A 17,974-nucleotide genomic window follows, 5' to 3' on the forward strand; every position below is an offset into this window, starting at 1 on the left:
ACAGCAATCAGACAACAAAAAGAAATAAAAAGCATCCAAATTGGCAAGGAGTAAGTCAAACTTTCACTATTTGCAGATGACATGATACTTTATATAGAAAACCCAAAAGACTCCACCCAAAAATTGCTAGAACTGGTACACAAATTCAGTAAAGTTTCAGGATACAAAATCAATGTACAGAAATCTGTATTTTTATACACCAATAATGAAGCAACAGAAAGAGCAATCAAGGAATCATTCTCATTTACAACTATACCAAAAATCTTGAGATATCTAGTAATAAGCCTAACCAAAGAGGTAAAAGATCTGTACTGTGAAAACAAGAAAATCACACAACACTGATGAAAGAAACAGAAGTCAACAAAAAGAAAAAACATTCCACACTCACGGATTAGAAAACCAAATATTGTTAAAAAGTCTATACTATCCAAAGTAACCTATCCATTTAATGCAATCCCTATCAAAATACCAGCAGCATTTTTCACAGATCTAGAACAAATAACCCCAAAATTTGTATGGAACTAAAAAAGACCCCAAACAGCCAAGGCAATCTTGAAAAAGAAAAGCAAAGCTGGAGGCATCACGTTTCTGGATTTCAAGCTATAGTCATCAAGACATAATGGTACTGGCACAAAAACAGACACATAGGTCAACAGAACTGAATAAAACCCAGACGTATGTAAGACAGAATATCCTAAGGAAAAAAGTCTCTTCAACAAATGGTGTTGGGAAAACTGGACAGCAACACGCAAAAGAATGAAACTGGACCATTTTCTTAATGCCAAACACAAAAATAAACTGGATAAAAGGCCTAAATGTGAGACCAGAAACCATCAAAATCCTAGAGGAACAGGCAGGAACCTCTTCTGACATTGGCTGTAGCAATTTCTTACTAGATATGTCTCCTGAGGCAAAGGAGACAGAAACAAAAATAAACTTTTCAGATTTCATCAAAATACAAAGCTGCACGATGAAGTAAACAATAAACAAAACTAAAAGGTAACCTACAAAATGAGAGAAGATACTTGCAAAGAACGTATCTGATAAAGTGTTAGTATCCAAAACATATAAAGAACAAACTCAACATCCAAAAAAAACCAAATAATCCAGTGAAGAAATGGGCATGAATTGACACTTTCCAAAGAAGACAGCCAGATGGCTAACAGACATATGAAAAGATGCTCAATGTCACCCGTCATCAAGGAAATACAAATCAAAACTACAATGATGGGGAGCCTGGGTCGCTCAGTAGGTTAAGTGCTTGATTTCAGCTTTGGTCCAGATTTCACAGTCCTGAGATTGACCCCTGCCGTCCAGCTTTGTCCTGGGTGTGGAGCCTGCTTAGGATTCTCTCTCTTCCCCAATGCCCCTCTCCCTGGCTTGCATGCTCTCTCTCGCTCTCAAAAACAAAACAAAACAAAACAAAACAAAACAAAACAAAACACAACACCCCAATCTACAATGAGCTATCACCTCACACCAGTCAGAATGGCTAGAATTAACACCATAGGAAACAACAGGTGTTGGCGAGGATGAGGAGAAAGGGGAACCCTTTTACACTGCTGATGGAAAAGTACAACCATTCTGCCATTCTGGAAAAATGTACAGGTTCCTTAAAAGTTAAAAAAGAACAACCCTATGACCTAGTAATTACACCACTACAAGATATTTATAAATACCTTTTGTATCTACAGATATAAAAATACTGATCTGAAGGGACACATACACCCCAATATTTATAGCAGCATTTTCAATGATAGCCAAATTACGGAAAGGGCCCAAATGTCCATTGACTGATGAATGGATAAAGAAAAGGTGGTGTGCGTATGCGCGCGTGCGTGGTGGAGTATTAACCACAAAAAAGAATGAAGTCTTGCCATTTGCAATGATGTGGGTGGAGCTAGAAATTATCATGCGAAGTGAAATAGTCAGAAGAAGACAGATACCATATGATTTCACTCATATGTGGAATTTAAGAATCATACCATAAGAATTTGGAATCATACCATATGATACCATATGATTTCACTCATATGTGGAATTTAAGAAACAAAACAAATGAACACAGGAGGCAAAAAAGGAGGAAAACCAAGAAACAGACTCTTAACTATAGGGAATAAACTGAGGGTTGATGGAAGGAGGTAGGGGTGGGGGATGGGCTAGATGGGTAATGCTCTAAAGAGAGCACTTGTTGGGATGAGCACTGGGTGTTGTATGTAAGTGACGAATCACTAAATTCTACACCTGAAATTAATATTACACTATATGTTAATAATTGAATTTAAATAAAAATTTGGAGAAAAAACCACCATAACAAAAAAAAACTCAAAACAAGGAAGAAATATGAAAGAACTGTTCAAAATGAAACTTATGAAGATGATACAACAATTTGCAACAGGCTTTATAAAATAAAAGCTAAGAACAACTCCGATATGTAACATACATGTGCATACACATACATAAACACAAACTTAAAGTAAACAAAAGGAAATAAGAATAATTTATTTGAATATTGAATTATTGATACATTCTTTTATTTTAATTTGCAATGTTACACTGTTTGGCAATAAGCCAAGGATAATTTTTGTCTAATTTACCTTTGAAGTATTTTCCCCTGTATTCCACTTCTGAAGTAATCTTCATACATGTACGTACCATAATATATATAAGCAACAAAGAACTGTAATCAAATGACTATTCATATACCACTCAAAGATGAGAACATTACACGTCTTCCCATTCTATTTCAGTTTTACTATTACTCGTACTTTTATATTTTTCTCCATTTGTCAAGATTGCTTTGTTAATGGTTATTGCACTATTTGCTTTTAGTCTTCACATACACTTTTCAGCTGATCTTAGTGCAAGTTCCACAATCGTGAAAATAACTGTGTTTCTGTATGGTTTACCAATCCTCAAGATGCAGTAAGATACTCCAAGAACTGCTCCCTAGGATCAAACCTCATTTCTCAATAACTGGCTACATGATCAACACTTACTTGTTCCTGACAGTCACGTCTGGCTTGCTGTTCATTACTCAAAGCTGTGCTTGCTCTCTGAAGAGCTTCTTGTACTTCATTCTGAACGCTGTTAAGTGTTTTCTTTAACTCAGATAACTAAATCAGAAGAACATTAAAACCAGGGTTAACTGCAAGACAATTATGGTAATAATTAATAAAATAACCAGGGTTATTTTAAAGACAAATTTTTAAAATCCTACTGGCCCAAACAGACTTACTAAATTTAAAAGATAACTTGAGGTAATACTGCACAAATTTCACAAGCTTATGTTCACTCCTTACTAACATCTGCAAAAGTTAATGCTCAGGCAGAGAGGCTTGTAAAAAACAGCACTGACATCTACTACCATAAAGTAGTCTAGAATACTCAAAAGGAAACACATACGGACCTACAAAGCAGTGTAAAACATACAACTAAAATTGTTAAATATGTGTCCATTCAGTATCAGTTGAAATGAACTGGATGGTAACTAATAAGCTACTTAATTCAAATCCTTACACACACACACACACACACACACACACACAAAGACTGATATGGCTAATAATCTAATTTACCTGTTGTTCCATACTTTCTATGGCTTTTCTCTTATCATCCTGAAGTTCCTGTTTTTCCTTCTCTACTTCCATCAACTTCTTTTCCAACTGTGTCTGAAACTCAGCTGACTCTTTTAAACGAACTTCAATATTCTTACGTACTTCTTCTGTCACCTTTACCACCATCCAGGTAATAGAATACAAAAATTATACACATCTAAAATTATACAATTAGTTTCTCTAAATCTAAACTTCACAAGTACTAAAATTAACATTTGTTTTGTATTAAAAAAAAAAAATCTATCAGGGTGCCTGGTGGCTCAGTCAGTTAAGCATCCGACTTCAGCTCAGGTCATGATCTCACAGTTCATGGGTTCGAGCCCCATGTCAGGCTCTGTGCTGACAGCTTGGAGCCTGGAGCCTGCTTCTGATTCTGTGTCTCCCTCTCTCTGCCCCTCCTTGCTCTCTCTCTCTCTTTCTTCTCTCTCAAAAATAAATAAACATTAAAAAAAAAAAAACTTAAAAAAAATATATATCAATGCTAATCAGTTTTGAATTTTGTGTGTTTTGTTTTATCTGGCTTATTAGACTGAAGTACTTTTTAGATTTAAAAGGTAAACACAATGATATCCGTCAAACTCATATTTACTATAGTACTTACACACAGCAGGCTTTTATTAAAAAAAAAAAAGTTAAGAGGCATCTGGGTGGCTCAGTTGGTTAAGTGTTCAACTTGGGCTCAGGTCATGATCTCATGGTTTGTGAGTTCGAGCTCCATGTTGGGCTCTGTGCTGACAGCTCAGGGCCTGGAGCCTGCTTCAGATTCTGTGTCTCCCCTCCGCCTCTCTCTCCCTTCCCTGCTCATACTCTTATCTCCCTCTCAAAAATAAATAAACATTAAAAAAAAAAAGTGCATTCAAATTAAATTTAAAATTGAATATACCTGTTTTTCCTTGTTAAGAGATTCTTCTAAACTAGTAACCATTGCTCGATACTGTTCCACATTACTAGTACTTGTTTTGAGTCTCTCCTTCAAATCATTCACCTGCTCTTCCGCTTGCCTTAGCTGACTCAGAAGATCATCCACATCTTCTTTGTTGTTAGGCTGACCTAAAAGATTTAAGAGCTCTCTTAAAACTAACATTTTAAATGGCTGTTATCAGAGAGTTTGTGAAATTAGGATTAAGGCTCAAATGTAAAAGTACTTATCTTGAAAGTATATTTCAACACACACTAAATACCAAAATAAAAACAGGTATTTCTCCAGAATATTATTTCTTCTTCAAAAAATCAAATATTTGAAATCTGCCATTACAAATATTACAATGAAGATATTTAAAAGAGAAGAATAAACATTTGAGCTAAATTGAGAAAGCTACTTGAAGATATTACCAGGTTACTTATTTACTTTTTTAATATTGTTTACTCTAAAACACTAAATCTTAAATTATTTAGTCCAATTTTCATTCTAAAATCCATGGAAAAGGAAAAAACTACAGATTAAAAAGGATGTTTTCTTATCATGTGATGTATCAATATGGACTATTATTGGATAATTACACATCCACTTATGTATCATATATTTACACATGTACATATATTATGTTTTTCTTAAGATTACCTGGACCAAAGGCTTTGCATTTGAAATGGTACATTCACAAAAAGCAGCAAAATCTAATGAAACAAATCTTTTACCTAAGGCTATCAATGAGCAATGATTATGAATACTACTCTAAAAGAGACCAAACAAATGAATTATTTCTGCAAGTGACCCTTATTACGGATTCAACACGGGAGAGTTAAAGATTTAAGTATTAATCCTCCTCAAAAGAAACATTTTACAAGTAACAATAAATGGTTTCAACAACTGGAAAACTGGTCAGGTGCCATGCAGAACTATTTCCAGTCTTCTGAGTCTGCAAATTTATTAATTTAAGCCTAAAACAGCTTTTCTATATGAAGAGTAAAAGGTTGTTTTTTTTTTTTTTTCCCTCTTTTGCTATTATCCAAAAAGAACATAGGTTATTTATTTACAGGGTATGTTATGAGCCTAAAAAAGTACTTTGTTATCACTTTACTTATTTATTAGTGTATTTACCTTTGCCAGTTCTCTGTGAGGACTGAGAAGCAAGCTGAACTTCCATATTACTGAGGTGCTGTTTTAATGTAGCAATTTCCTTTTGAGCATTTTTTAATAGTTCTTTTGTGTTATGATGAAGATTTGTCTCAGTATCCAGTTGTCTTTTTGTATCCAAAAGTTGAACCTAAGAAGAAAAGATACATTAACCCTACAAACACTATCTTTCAGGTAAGCAACTAGAGGTTCACTTTATCATTTTAAAACACTTTAAACTCTGGCCAAGATAGAGTAACAGAAATCAGATACATCCTCCCATCTGAAATAACTGAAAAAAAGAACTGTGATACCTGAGACAGGAAACAAAAGAAGCCCTGTAATTTTCCTAGCTTCCTGTGTGTTCAGGCTTTGACAGAGGGAAAGGGAAATAAGGCAGAAGCAAGCAGACTCCTTGAACTAAGAACACATTACTGAGAGTACAGGAAGACTAAATTAGTTCCTAATTCCTAAGATAGACTATCACAGAGAGCTGCACTGATAGAGTACCCAAGAGATTTGCAGAGGATCCCTGTTGAATATTCAACAAAATAGTCATCAGTACATACATGTGAAATTACCCCAGACAGGCTTAAGAATCATCCAAAGAGACTGAGTGAAGAGTGTCTGGTGTTCACAGAGAGTCAGGAATAATGCCAATTACCAGCAGCCAGAATGAAAAAACTCATAATTCACTGGACACTGGGACTAGTATACAGGAAAATCTTGTCTCAATAGTGGGGAATAATTAGTTACAGACTGAGCACTGCTTTGGACCTGCCTAAAAAATCATAAAAAGCAACACTCAAGAGAATCAAATTATTTTCAATTGCTGCATTCCAGAAAAAAACACGGGATTTATAGGAATATAAAAATATCCAGCACCCAATAGGATAAAACTCACAATATATAGCACCCAACCAAAAATTATTAGGCACACAAGGAGGCAAGGAAAACTAACAGCTTCTTCAAAACCATGCTTCAACAGGAAATGGCAGTGTACCTACATACCAGCTTCATTTCCAGAAATAAACAATCTATAGAAATTCATAACACTAACAGACTCACATCTAGATTTCTAGTAAGTGTATGCCTTTGTTCCACCTCATTTTCCAACTTCTTCTTTAGATGAGATATCTCATGTTCCAGTTTTTCTATCTGGCCACTAAGCCTTTGTTTGGTTTCCGTTTCAGATCGCTCTAATATTCCCTAAGGTAAAAAAAGATTTTTTGGTTATGCTTAAGAAAGAAATTAAAAAAGTAATACAGAGAAAATGAAAGGCTATAGAGCATTACAACCCATTTCTACATGAAGAAATTAAAATCTAGAACATTTACCAAAAAAATCTTCTGACATTTTTCGTATTAAAATATCTACTTAATAAAGGAAAAGAGACATATTGCAATAGTCATTCAGACCTCCTGAAGTTTTAAAATAAAAAATAAAAACAAAAATTTAATCTTGTAAACAACTCAACTGCACAGGACTCTGTAAATATAGATTTGAGGGTGAAAACTGCTAAATGCATGGTTTCAATCAGTTCTCTTTCAAGGTTTTATTTATATAATGCATGACAAAAGTGACAGAAAAATGTTCTAATTAAGAACCTGAGAGGATGCAATGTTAAAACTACTTATTTAACTAGAACATTTTTTTCTACAGGGTTTTTTTTTTTTTTTTTGGTTACCTGAATTGTTTGCAGGTTAGTCAGCAGCAAGTTTTGCCCTCTTTGTTCGGCTAACAAAGACTCTCTTTGTTGAGAAAGGCGGACTTCGGACAATTTAAGCATCTCCTTTTCCTTTTTCAAGTTTTCTGCTCTTACCTTGAGGCAAATACAAGTAAAAGAAAAAATTTAAAAGATCCCTCATTGTTATTTCTTTTTTTTTTAATTTTTTTTTTTAAACGTTTATTTATTTTTGAGACAGAGAGAGACAGAGCATGAACAGGGGAGGGTCAGAGAGAGGGAGACAGAATCTGAAACAGGCTCCAGGCTCTGAGCTGTCAGCACAGAGTCTGACGCGGGGCTTGAACCCACGGACCGTGAGATCATGACCCGAGCCGAAGTTGGCTGCTCAACCGACTGAGCCACTCAGGCACCCCCCTCATTGTTATTTCTTAATGCTAATTAGAGACGAGGACATTTCTTCATTACATAAGAATTTATAACTCTTAATTTTCAGGTGTTAAAATATGAAGCAAAAATTATGGGAATATCAATAGACCAAAGGAAAAAAATCTTGCAATTACCACAAATACTTAATGATTTCTCTGCTCTTAACAAATCAGACTTTGAAACAGCCAACAAAAAAACCTAAAACATCAGAGTAAAACAAAATTGCAAAATTTTGCTACATTCATACCTATATATTATTAAATTATGCAAGTTTTAGAACCAAAGCTTGGTTTCTAAGTATCTGGTTTGAGAATGATGACGGATTTATTTCCATTTTTTCTGCCTCATGAAGAGTACACTCTGAGTCTCAGGAGATTTGGAAGGGTGCTCTGAAAACAAATATCCTCAAAGTATTCATAACTACACCATAAATCATAAATGAGCAATCATAAAACTTACTCTCCCAGTTTGAAAAAATGATGCTGTCCATTCCCCACAAATGAGTGGAAACATATAAAAATGAAGGGATGTAGCCAACAGAATTAGAAAACCTAGGTATAAGTCCCAACCAACCCATCTCTCACGACTATCTCAAACAGGAAATCATTTAAGTTTTGAATCTGTTTCTCAACCGGTAAAATGGGGGACAAGTGCACCTAGCTCACAATGATCAGAAAGTTGTGAGACAACTTTACAGAACAGTAAAACATTAAATAGAAATTCATCATCAAGAATCCAGTATAGTTGAAAGTACTGCCAATTTCTAGTAGATATTTGTATTCATGTTGAAATTCAGAAATATAATTTATAAGATTTTTATCACAAATGAGCAAGAATGAATGAAATATTCATTTGTCTGTTACAGAAACAGTGATTTACAAATTTAGTATGAAATGGAAGACCTGTAAAGAAATCTTAGTCCAGAAAAGCAAATTTCTTTCCCCATTTAGTTTTGATAGAAACAATCACTAAACTGATGCACAACTAGGTATTTAGAAACTATGCTAATAAGGATTTGAAATCAGGGAGCCGGGATGTCAGTCAGTTGGGCGTGTGACTCTTGGTTTCAGCTTGAGTCATAATCTCAGTTTGTGGGTTCGAGCCCCATACGGGGCTCTATGCTGGCAGCATGGTGCCTGCTCGGGATTCTCTTTCTCCCTCTCTCTGCCCCTCCCCTGAGCGCACATGCACTCTCTTTCTAACAAATAAGTAGACTTGAAATCCATAAACCTCTCAAACACCTGTATCATATCAACCAGCGGAATCAAAGTAATAACTAAAAAACACATGCCAAATGCAATTTACAATGCAAATCAGATGAGGGAAATTGGTCTCACTTCTGCAACAGCCAGCTTTTCATTTGCTCCTCTCAAATCTTGCGTCATTGTATTGATAATCTGTTCCTGCTTTTGAGTTGTTGCAGTAAGTTTCTGATTTCTCTCATGTAGGGATGTTATTTCTCGACGATATCCTTCAACATTATCTTGTAACATTTCATAACTTATGTGAGAGAAAAGAATTCCATTAGCAACTGAAATACTGAATCCTAGCTTATTCCTTGAAGAACTTTACAACAGACTAATTTCACACGATTAACAATATGAAAAAAAGTACCTTGTGTAATAATGTAAAACCTTAAACTCCAAATTTAACAGTTAAATTCAAATTCTAAGTAAACTTTAAGTTCTCATTTCATGCTGAATTAACTTTTTAAGCTAGATTTTGAGTCTTTTTAAGCTAAGAATTTTGATCACATTCAAAATAGCACCAATATAATGTTGATACATGAAACACCCACCACGATACAGAATGCAATTTATTTATGCATGGTTAGAGTTTTGCAGATCCTTTTTTCCTCTATAATTCTTTCTATTATGTGCTTGAAAGCCTACAAATGGCTGGCTACAGTTATTAACATAGGGGAAAAAAGGTGCTTATATCTGGGGTATCAAACTGTTGGGACTGTATGGAGGAAACAACCTGCCATATGCTTACAAAAACCTAGTTTTATCATGCAGTATACACAAATACATTTCATTCTAACTTACTAAACTAACAAGTATTTGATAGACCTACTAAAACTATAAAATGAGGTTTACTATTACTTTTATAAATGACCAAGAAAGTGAATTTTCTCAAAATTAACTGTCTAGTGCTTGCTTCTCTTCTACCTAGAAAAGGCTGAATGAAATTTGCTCACATTTTTCTCATCCTCTTATGCATTTATGAAATAATTTCGTCCTATAGAAACAGTAGATTGTTCAATCTCAGGAAGGAAAACCAGCAACATTCTTCACATCAATTTCAACTTATTAAAAAACTACCTGGCCTACTTAGGAAATGCCCAAGAGAATCATTAATCAATATTCAAAAATGAACCCCCACAGCCCTGGATTATAGTCCACAAATGAGTAAACTTTTGCAAACTAATCCTTGAACTGGATTCAACTGAATATTAAAGTTCAGACTATTTTTACTAAGACTATTAACTTATGAATAAAAGAAAACTTACCGTTTAGAAGCAAAATCTAGTTGTGTAGATATTTTGGTGTTTTGTGATCGCAAATCTGTAATTTGATCCTGAAGTTTCTCAAGCTGCTCATTTTGTATTTTTTCATTATCTGCCTTTTCTTTCTTGTAATTCTCAAAAATTTCCTGCAACTAAATATTGATGAAATTATTAAAAGATGACCACCTGTGTTCTCAAAGAATCTAACCAAGATAAAAGTGTCATGGTGTGTTCTTACCTGTTTAAGAGCAGCCTTTGCTTCTATAGCCTCTGCTGACTCAATTACAGGTACCGGAGCAGGAGTGGAAGCAGACTGTGATGTACTTGAACGTTTCGGAGTTGATGCAAGAGAAATATCATCTAAACTTGAAGCTTCAGAAATGTAAAAGTAATAATGTAACATCTCTTTGTACATATGGCATTGCCAAAATAAACAAGCTCGACTTATTTAAACGAAACAGTAAGATTACAGAGATTATGAAAGAAGGAATCTAATGAACAATCTACCATGATCACTTTCAGTTTCTGGTTAGAGACAATATTTGCAAATGAAATGGTGAAACAAGACATGACTAAAAGGTCATGGAGATGTAATGTATAGTATGGGAATATGGTCAGTGATAGTGAGTTAACTCTGTATGGTGACAGAAGGTAACTAGACTTATAGAATGTGGGAGTCATTTCATGTTGTATGCAAATGTCAAATCGTTATGAGGTACACCTGAAATTAATAGTATATTGTATGTCAACTATACTTAAAAATAAACAAATATAGTAATTCATGGATTCTAAGATGCACACTTGTCAACAATGGTCAGAATTTCTTCTTTCTTAGTCATACCTAAAATGATTATATGTTTTAGGATTGGTGATGTCATGATTGATCAATCACATATAGTAGATAAATTTGAAGCTACCATCAGTAAACACTGCTTATGTTGCAAAATCTATTCTATAATATACATTTAAAAAATATTTCCCAAAATTACTTGGAATTTTTTAGGATAATATGTAAAAACCTACCTTGTAAAGGAATGGCAACTCCTGTTGTTTGTGACAACAAAATACGGTACATATCACGCTGACGAACTATAGAATCAACAAGCTGCATTTGATGTTGTCGTGACTCCCGGAGTTGTTCTAATTCAGTGAGGGCATTCTCAAGTTTTAGCTGCAGCTCAGTGATTCTGTAGGAAAAGAAATCAGTCTATTTCACATGACTGAGATTGAGTTATAATATCTACTATAAATTCTACTGTATTTCAATAAACTATAAATTAATAAACATTTTACCATCTATCATTAAGCATAATGTTTTGTCTCTCTTATCTTTTCCTTCTTCTGCTGGTATTTTAAGAACCACTTTAAAAACCTCCACCATACAGGACTCAGGTACTCACCAATGTCACCTGAAAAATCTGTTTGCAAAAATCAAACCAATTCCACTCAGTCCAAATCTCAGTCTTGTTAGCCACTGCTCTTTCTCTGGCACCAAACACATTTTTGGAAAAAATTCGTTACTCTGCTTGAGTAATTCCTACATTACCTTCTCCATGAAGCCTGGTCTGTTTCCTTAAACCTAGGCTAGGTCCTCCACCTCTACACTCTCAAAGACAGACTTCTAGCCATTACAGAACTGAACACACGGGACTAAAATTATCCTACTTATTTATATACCTTATTCTATCTTACCATCAATCTCATCCACAAATTGAGATCCCTAAGAGTAAAAAAAAATTTTTTTTGTATTGTTGCTCAATTCTTTTTTCCGTTAAGTCATCATATTCCCAGTTTACAACACTATTAGGGACACGTAAGAACTTTTTAATAAATATTTTTGCTAAACAAACTGAGGTAATCAGTTGCTTACTTGGATGAAGTTGTTTCTTGTTCCTCTCTTTCTCTGGTTTCCCCAAGTTCCCTAAGGGCCACTAAGAGACGTTGATTTTGCTGTTGAAGTTCTTCAATATTTCTATAAGATACTAGATGCTGTGATATTACTTCAGATGAACTACTTATATCAGCGGAGCTCACTTCCTCATCACGAATTACATGATTACCCCTTGCTTCCTCAAGTTCCATCAAAAGCACTCTAATCTAAAAACAAAATTTTAATATATTATCAAATAGCATTGACTTTGATTCTGGAAATGTTTAGAATAAAAATTTTCAAATGAAAATATTACTTTATGAAAGCCATCAATATTAAATTATCTTAATATCAAGATTGTTTTAGATATTAAAACTTAAATTTTAATGGGAAAAACTATTTTTCATTTCTATAAAAGTGTCAATGAAAGCTGTTGTTTTTTTTTAAATCACCAATTCACAATTCTAGAAGGATGGTCCCATTTTTGTAAAACAGTGGCCAAATAAAACACAAAGAAATATATACCTGTGTGTGTGTATGCTTGCACTTGCATGCTTATGTATATATTGTATGGTGCGGAAGAAGGACAGCATGAAAAATAGATTTTAATTCCATTCATATGAGGTTTTCATGTATGTGCGTAAACCTACACATAAAATTGAGGATAAAATATATGAACAAGATAGATCTACATTCTTGACTTACTCAGTTGGAAAAAAAAAGTCCCAGAGTAATGCATATAGCATGGTTTTATTTCAATAAAAACAAGAGGTGGGGGGGGGGAAACGCACCTGGGTGGCTCAGTCAGTTAAGCATCCAACTTCTGATTCTGACTCAGACTCAGGTCCTAGTCTCACAGTTCACTGAGTTCAAGCCCCGCACTGACAATGCGGAGCCTGCTTGGGATTCTCTCTCTCCCTCTCTCTCTACCCCTCCCATGCTCATACATGTGCTCTCTCAAAATAAATAAAAAAAACCAAAAAACAAAAAACAAGGAATGCTTATACATGTTCATGAATGTTCACCTGTGTCTGCATATATATGAAAAAAGACATGAAAAAATGTCAGCACTGGTTATATTCTGGGACTTGAGTAGGAGGCAGAAACTTTTACTTATCCTTGAATTATATCATTTATTACAATCGGTACTTGCAATTTGAAAATTTATCAAGTACTTAAAATATAAATGGGAAGGGTGATGAAAAAACAAAAAAACAATGACTAGCCTATAATTCTGTTAGAGTAGTATCCCTAACTGATGAGAACTTCAGATGCAGTAGTTCTATCTTAGATACCTGCAGATTCGATCACCACTGGGCAGTCTATACAGAAAAAAAAAGAGAAAAGAAACAAAAAATTCTAACCTGTTGTGAAAGATCTTTTATTTGTATTTCCATTCTTTGATTGTCTCTTTCAAGCACAGATGAATGTTTGTTAGCTTTATCAGTGTCCTCCTGCAATCGTTGAATCTCCTTTAAAACATAAATTCTAATGAAAATTCTGTATTCCCTTCTAAGATCTATACCAATAAAGTAGTTATATGAACAATAAAAATACACAGTGCTCAACTACTTCTGTATAAAATAGTAGTTTCTAAAGAGTTACTTCTCTACAAATATGAACACATACACTTCTTAATATCTCAAGTACTGCTTATCATTATGCTAATGCAAACAATGGAGAATTTGCCACTCCGAATTAACTGCAAATTACAATTATACAACCACATGAAATTAATAGTGTATATCAAATAACATCACACAAATACTCTCAAAAGCTGTGTTACTGAGATGAAAACAAAGGACTGTATTTTAATGCTAATCATTAATACGTTGCTTATCTGCAAATACATATCAAAAGTAAAAAATGTTGGGTAAGGGATGCATAAAACTTGTATAAAAAAGGCATCAGGAATTAATTCTAAAGAAGCAACAGCCAATGTTTCAAGGCTGTTAAAAAAAATAGCATAAGCAGTGCCTTGCTAAGTTTCGCATCACAATATCACTAGGGATTTAGGGGCATACTTTTAAGGAGCCTGAAAAAAGCACAAAGTTTGTTGAAATCTTATACTTTATCTCAAATCCATACAAATTTTGCCTCTTGATGAGTTTTTTTTTACATAATAATGTTTTAAATACTATCCAAGTGAAAGATGGCTCATATTTATCCTGTGGTTTCAAGTACCTGAATGCACTGCCCTAAAGGTATGCATAAACCATTTTCTGTAGAAACAAGTATGTAACAAAATGAAGAAGGCAAATACTCATGAGAGATGGCAATGATACAAATCTGCTGAGTTTAAAATGGGATTAACTACGATGCCAAGGAAGAAGCAATTTGGTTATAAAACTCTTAAGTATCTAACAAATGAACATCACAGAATCTAGACTGGAGGACACATGATATTGGTTATGGACAAAAGATTCTACTATAAAGAAAATACAGAAATTATCTATAAATTCTTTACTAGTTTTAAAAAAGTATGTAAAGGATTTTTATTGTTATACCTGCACATTAGTGAAAAACAAATAGGTTTTTTCCACAATGACCATCTGCCCCTCTACTTCACTATCCTCTTCAGACAATAAGCTCCAGGCAAAACACTCTCAACAGTGAGAAACTCAAGATGATGTAATTATATCCAAGGGACTTCTTTTCGAACAATGGGGTTGGGGGTGTGTGTGTGTGCAGATTTTAAATGCCAATATTCTGTCAAGGCAAGACTGACAGATGTCATATAACCCAGGAGAAAGAGACCATTAAATATAATATACCCTGATTTAAACTGACAAGTAAACTGTAATAGCAACAGCAACAAAATTTTAAGTTTGAATTAAGGACCCTATTTATTTATACTAATCTCCAGGAAAAAAAAAAAAAAAAGAAACTGATCAGTTTAGAACAGCAGATACAAATGGATTTAACTGAATTTTCTCAATAAAATTTGTTTAATAAACTTTGACTACTTCTCAGTAATATTAATAGTTGTACCCTAAAAGCAAAATTATCAGAAAGTTTTTTAATCATTATCTAATAAAAAGGAACCTTAAAAGGGAAGATATTTGTGAATTTCCTTGGTACTTCCAATTGGCAAAGAACAGTTAACAAAATAATGTACATAAATATTTGCCAAATTATGAAATGTTATAAAAAAGGAGTTCTTCTCTATGGTCAAACAATGTTACCATTTCTAGATAGAATATCAGAACCTGACTGACAAGGAACGACTGTGACAAATTTAAAAGAGTTCTATTACAAAGAGACTGTTATTTTAATTTGAAGAGAAGCCCAGCGAGATTTGGCTATTCATCATCCACTAGAGAATCCTACAGAAAACATCTCTAATGTCTTAAAAAATATAAAAGGCTCCCATAATTTTAGCAGAGTAAGAATAGAACATTTCATTATTACAGGTGTTTAATAAAGTAGAATTACCCTATTGCTGAAAAAGCACGATTAGCCTTTCCCAACTCAAACACTTTAATTCTAGGAAAGAATTACCTAGTAAATCATGTGTCATCTAGATTTTTCCCACAGCTAAAATTTAAGAATGGAACCAACCTTCATAGCTTGTTCAAGCTTAACAGATAAACTTGCCACAGCTTTCTGAGCACGTTCATACTCCTCACGCTGGCGTTTCAAAATTGGTGCTTTAGCTTCAACTTCTTTCACTATTTCATCTAGATATTTATTAATTCTTTTATTCTCTAGTTTCTCCAAAAGCAACTGATCCTGAGTTTCCACATAAGCATTATACAGCTGAAAGGAGAAGAGGGATTGTTTCAAATCTGAGCATAACAACAAAAGTATATACCTGTAATTGATACAGCCTCATAATAAATATGTGTTAGCACTTACATAAGACATTAATGTTTATTTACTATGTTGTAAGAACCAGAAACCAAGAAAGCTTTTCTTGGAATGTTCCAAGAAATCATCAGATGATTTTAAGAATAATTTTTCTCAGCATTAAATTTCAGCAAATTTCCTTTTGCTGAAGGAAAACAGTAAGATTTAAATACCATTCGTACCTCAGTTAATTTCATGCCAGGCTTCACTATCTTAGCTACAGCTGCTGCAGTAGGAGACATGGCTGCAAGTTCTTCTTCAGATAATATGGCTCCTGTGCCAAGACATAGGAATCTAGTGTATTTCTGTAATATTTCAAACTAAAGCCACTAACAGTTTTTTCAAGACAAGTAAAATGTGACACCTATGAAGCATTACATACAAATTCCTATGTGGATTTTACAATGGGGTATCAAATTGTCAGGTAACATAATCCAATTCTAAAAATCATGCAGTTAAGTATAGTTAAAGATATTCTGGAAGTTGACACATAAATTATGTGTGATCAAATGATAATTATACTTGACAATATAGTAAAGATACAGATAGATATTAATTTTAAAGTAAAAAATTCTAATTCTATAAATTAATGGAGTTTCCTTTATCACAACTTGATAAAGAAATACTATTAGCGGAAATTAGTAAGAACTATGTAGGAAGTTCTAGTACTTCATTCAAACCATTATTAAGTACCTATTAATCCATACCTTTACGTTTTGTGGCAGAAAGCAGGTCATTTGCATTCTCTAATTCCTTCTCCAACTTTCCTATTTTCTCAAGCATTTCTTTTTCCATTTGATCTTTAGATTCCTCCACTTCTAGAAGATGATCTTGAATTGCTTTATTGGCTAAAAACATTTTTAAAGACAATATCCAAACATACAATTAAAATCTTGGAAGTTTATAAAACGTAACAGAATAGTCATTATTTTTCCCTTCAGTAGACAACATTAAATTGTAGACAGGCTATGGTTTATGGCTGACAGTCACCCTCTGAAAGTTCTTGCTCTACATTCCTTAAATGTCCTAGCCTGGTGAATCTACTTCTCCTTTGGATGTCTCCAATCTAAGGGGAAAATAAGGGAATTCAGATTGTAAAGAAGTGGCTCTATGTAAATTCAGATTGTAAAGAAGTGGCTTTATTCTGATCTTTAGAACACAGAAAATGACTGGAAAAAGATCATACGAAAATGAAGAATATAAGAAAATCAAAGACCCTAAAAGACACAATTTACAAACTGAAATGTTAGGCTTATTTATGGAGTAAGAGAATACCCAAACTACTCATCAAGTAAGTGTCTCATAAATGGAAGAAAAATTTCCTTTAGAAATCAGACCATATATAGGATTATAAGATGAAAAAAACAGAAAACTAGTAGCTAACTCTATTTTCAAAATAGAAAATATCTGCTGAAAATAGAATTCAAAGTTTCTTACTCCAAGAATCTTTCTTCTATACCAAATTTTGTCTCTAATAAGATTGCCTTCCAAATCCAACAACCTACACAAATGTGAAGAAAAAAAACACCTTTTATCTAAAACCAAAAATAATCCCCATAATTTAAATCTTACCTTCTCCAGCTTCTTTCAAAAGTTTGTGCAGTTCATCTACTGCTCGGGTCAGTTCATTGCTCTTTGCCTCGGAGTCATCAGCAGCACTCTAAAATTTAATCTTACAAAGTTATTTGACATCCAAAAATGCAACAGTAGGACACTAAAATGTGAGGCTGGGCATTTACCTTGTATAGATTAGAGAGTTTTATGTGAGCATTTAATTCATTGTGGAATTTCTCTTCCATACTGGCCTGCTGTTCCTTGGCCTGCAAAAAAGACCCAATTACAGCAGTCTCATCTGAACTGAATTTAGAATGCTTATCAAAGACTAAGATAAAAAATACAATTTACAAAGAGATAAAAATTAACATCAATTTTCATGATAAAGGTGAATTACCTTAAAAACAAA

At 33.7% G+C, this 17,974-nt stretch overlaps 1 protein-coding gene across 3 annotated transcripts in view; it reads right to left on the reverse strand.

Annotated features, from left to right (window-relative positions):
* TPR (translocated promoter region, nuclear basket protein) overlaps positions 1–17,974 on the reverse strand; it is a 69,471-nt gene that overhangs the window by 41,897 nt on the left and 9,600 nt on the right. For all 3 annotated transcript variants that reach the window (XM_019426779.2, XM_019426786.2, XM_053909193.1), the window contains 17 exons: positions 17,751–17,831; positions 17,584–17,671; positions 16,719–16,859; positions 16,194–16,285; positions 15,724–15,921; positions 13,527–13,634; positions 12,163–12,389; positions 11,316–11,479; positions 10,531–10,664; positions 10,296–10,444; positions 9,121–9,283; positions 7,358–7,492; positions 6,739–6,879; positions 5,656–5,821; positions 4,501–4,667; positions 3,579–3,731; positions 3,000–3,116 (listed from right to left, as the gene is read on the reverse strand). In XM_019426779.2, coding sequence (XP_019282324.1) covers positions 3,000–3,116; positions 3,579–3,731; positions 4,501–4,667; positions 5,656–5,821; positions 6,739–6,879; positions 7,358–7,492; positions 9,121–9,283; positions 10,296–10,444; positions 10,531–10,664; positions 11,316–11,479; positions 12,163–12,389; positions 13,527–13,634; positions 15,724–15,921; positions 16,194–16,285; positions 16,719–16,859; positions 17,584–17,671; positions 17,751–17,831 — 2,424 coding nt within the window. The remainder of the gene's footprint in view (positions 1–2,999; positions 3,117–3,578; positions 3,732–4,500; positions 4,668–5,655; positions 5,822–6,738; positions 6,880–7,357; positions 7,493–9,120; positions 9,284–10,295; positions 10,445–10,530; positions 10,665–11,315; positions 11,480–12,162; positions 12,390–13,526; positions 13,635–15,723; positions 15,922–16,193; positions 16,286–16,718; positions 16,860–17,583; positions 17,672–17,750; positions 17,832–17,974) is intronic.

This window comes from Panthera pardus, unplaced genomic scaffold (assembly GCF_024362965.1).
Source record: "Panthera pardus isolate Hobbes unplaced genomic scaffold, ASM2436296v1 HiC_scaffold_21, whole genome shotgun sequence".
Taxonomy (NCBI): Eukaryota; Metazoa; Chordata; class Mammalia; order Carnivora; family Felidae; genus Panthera; species Panthera pardus.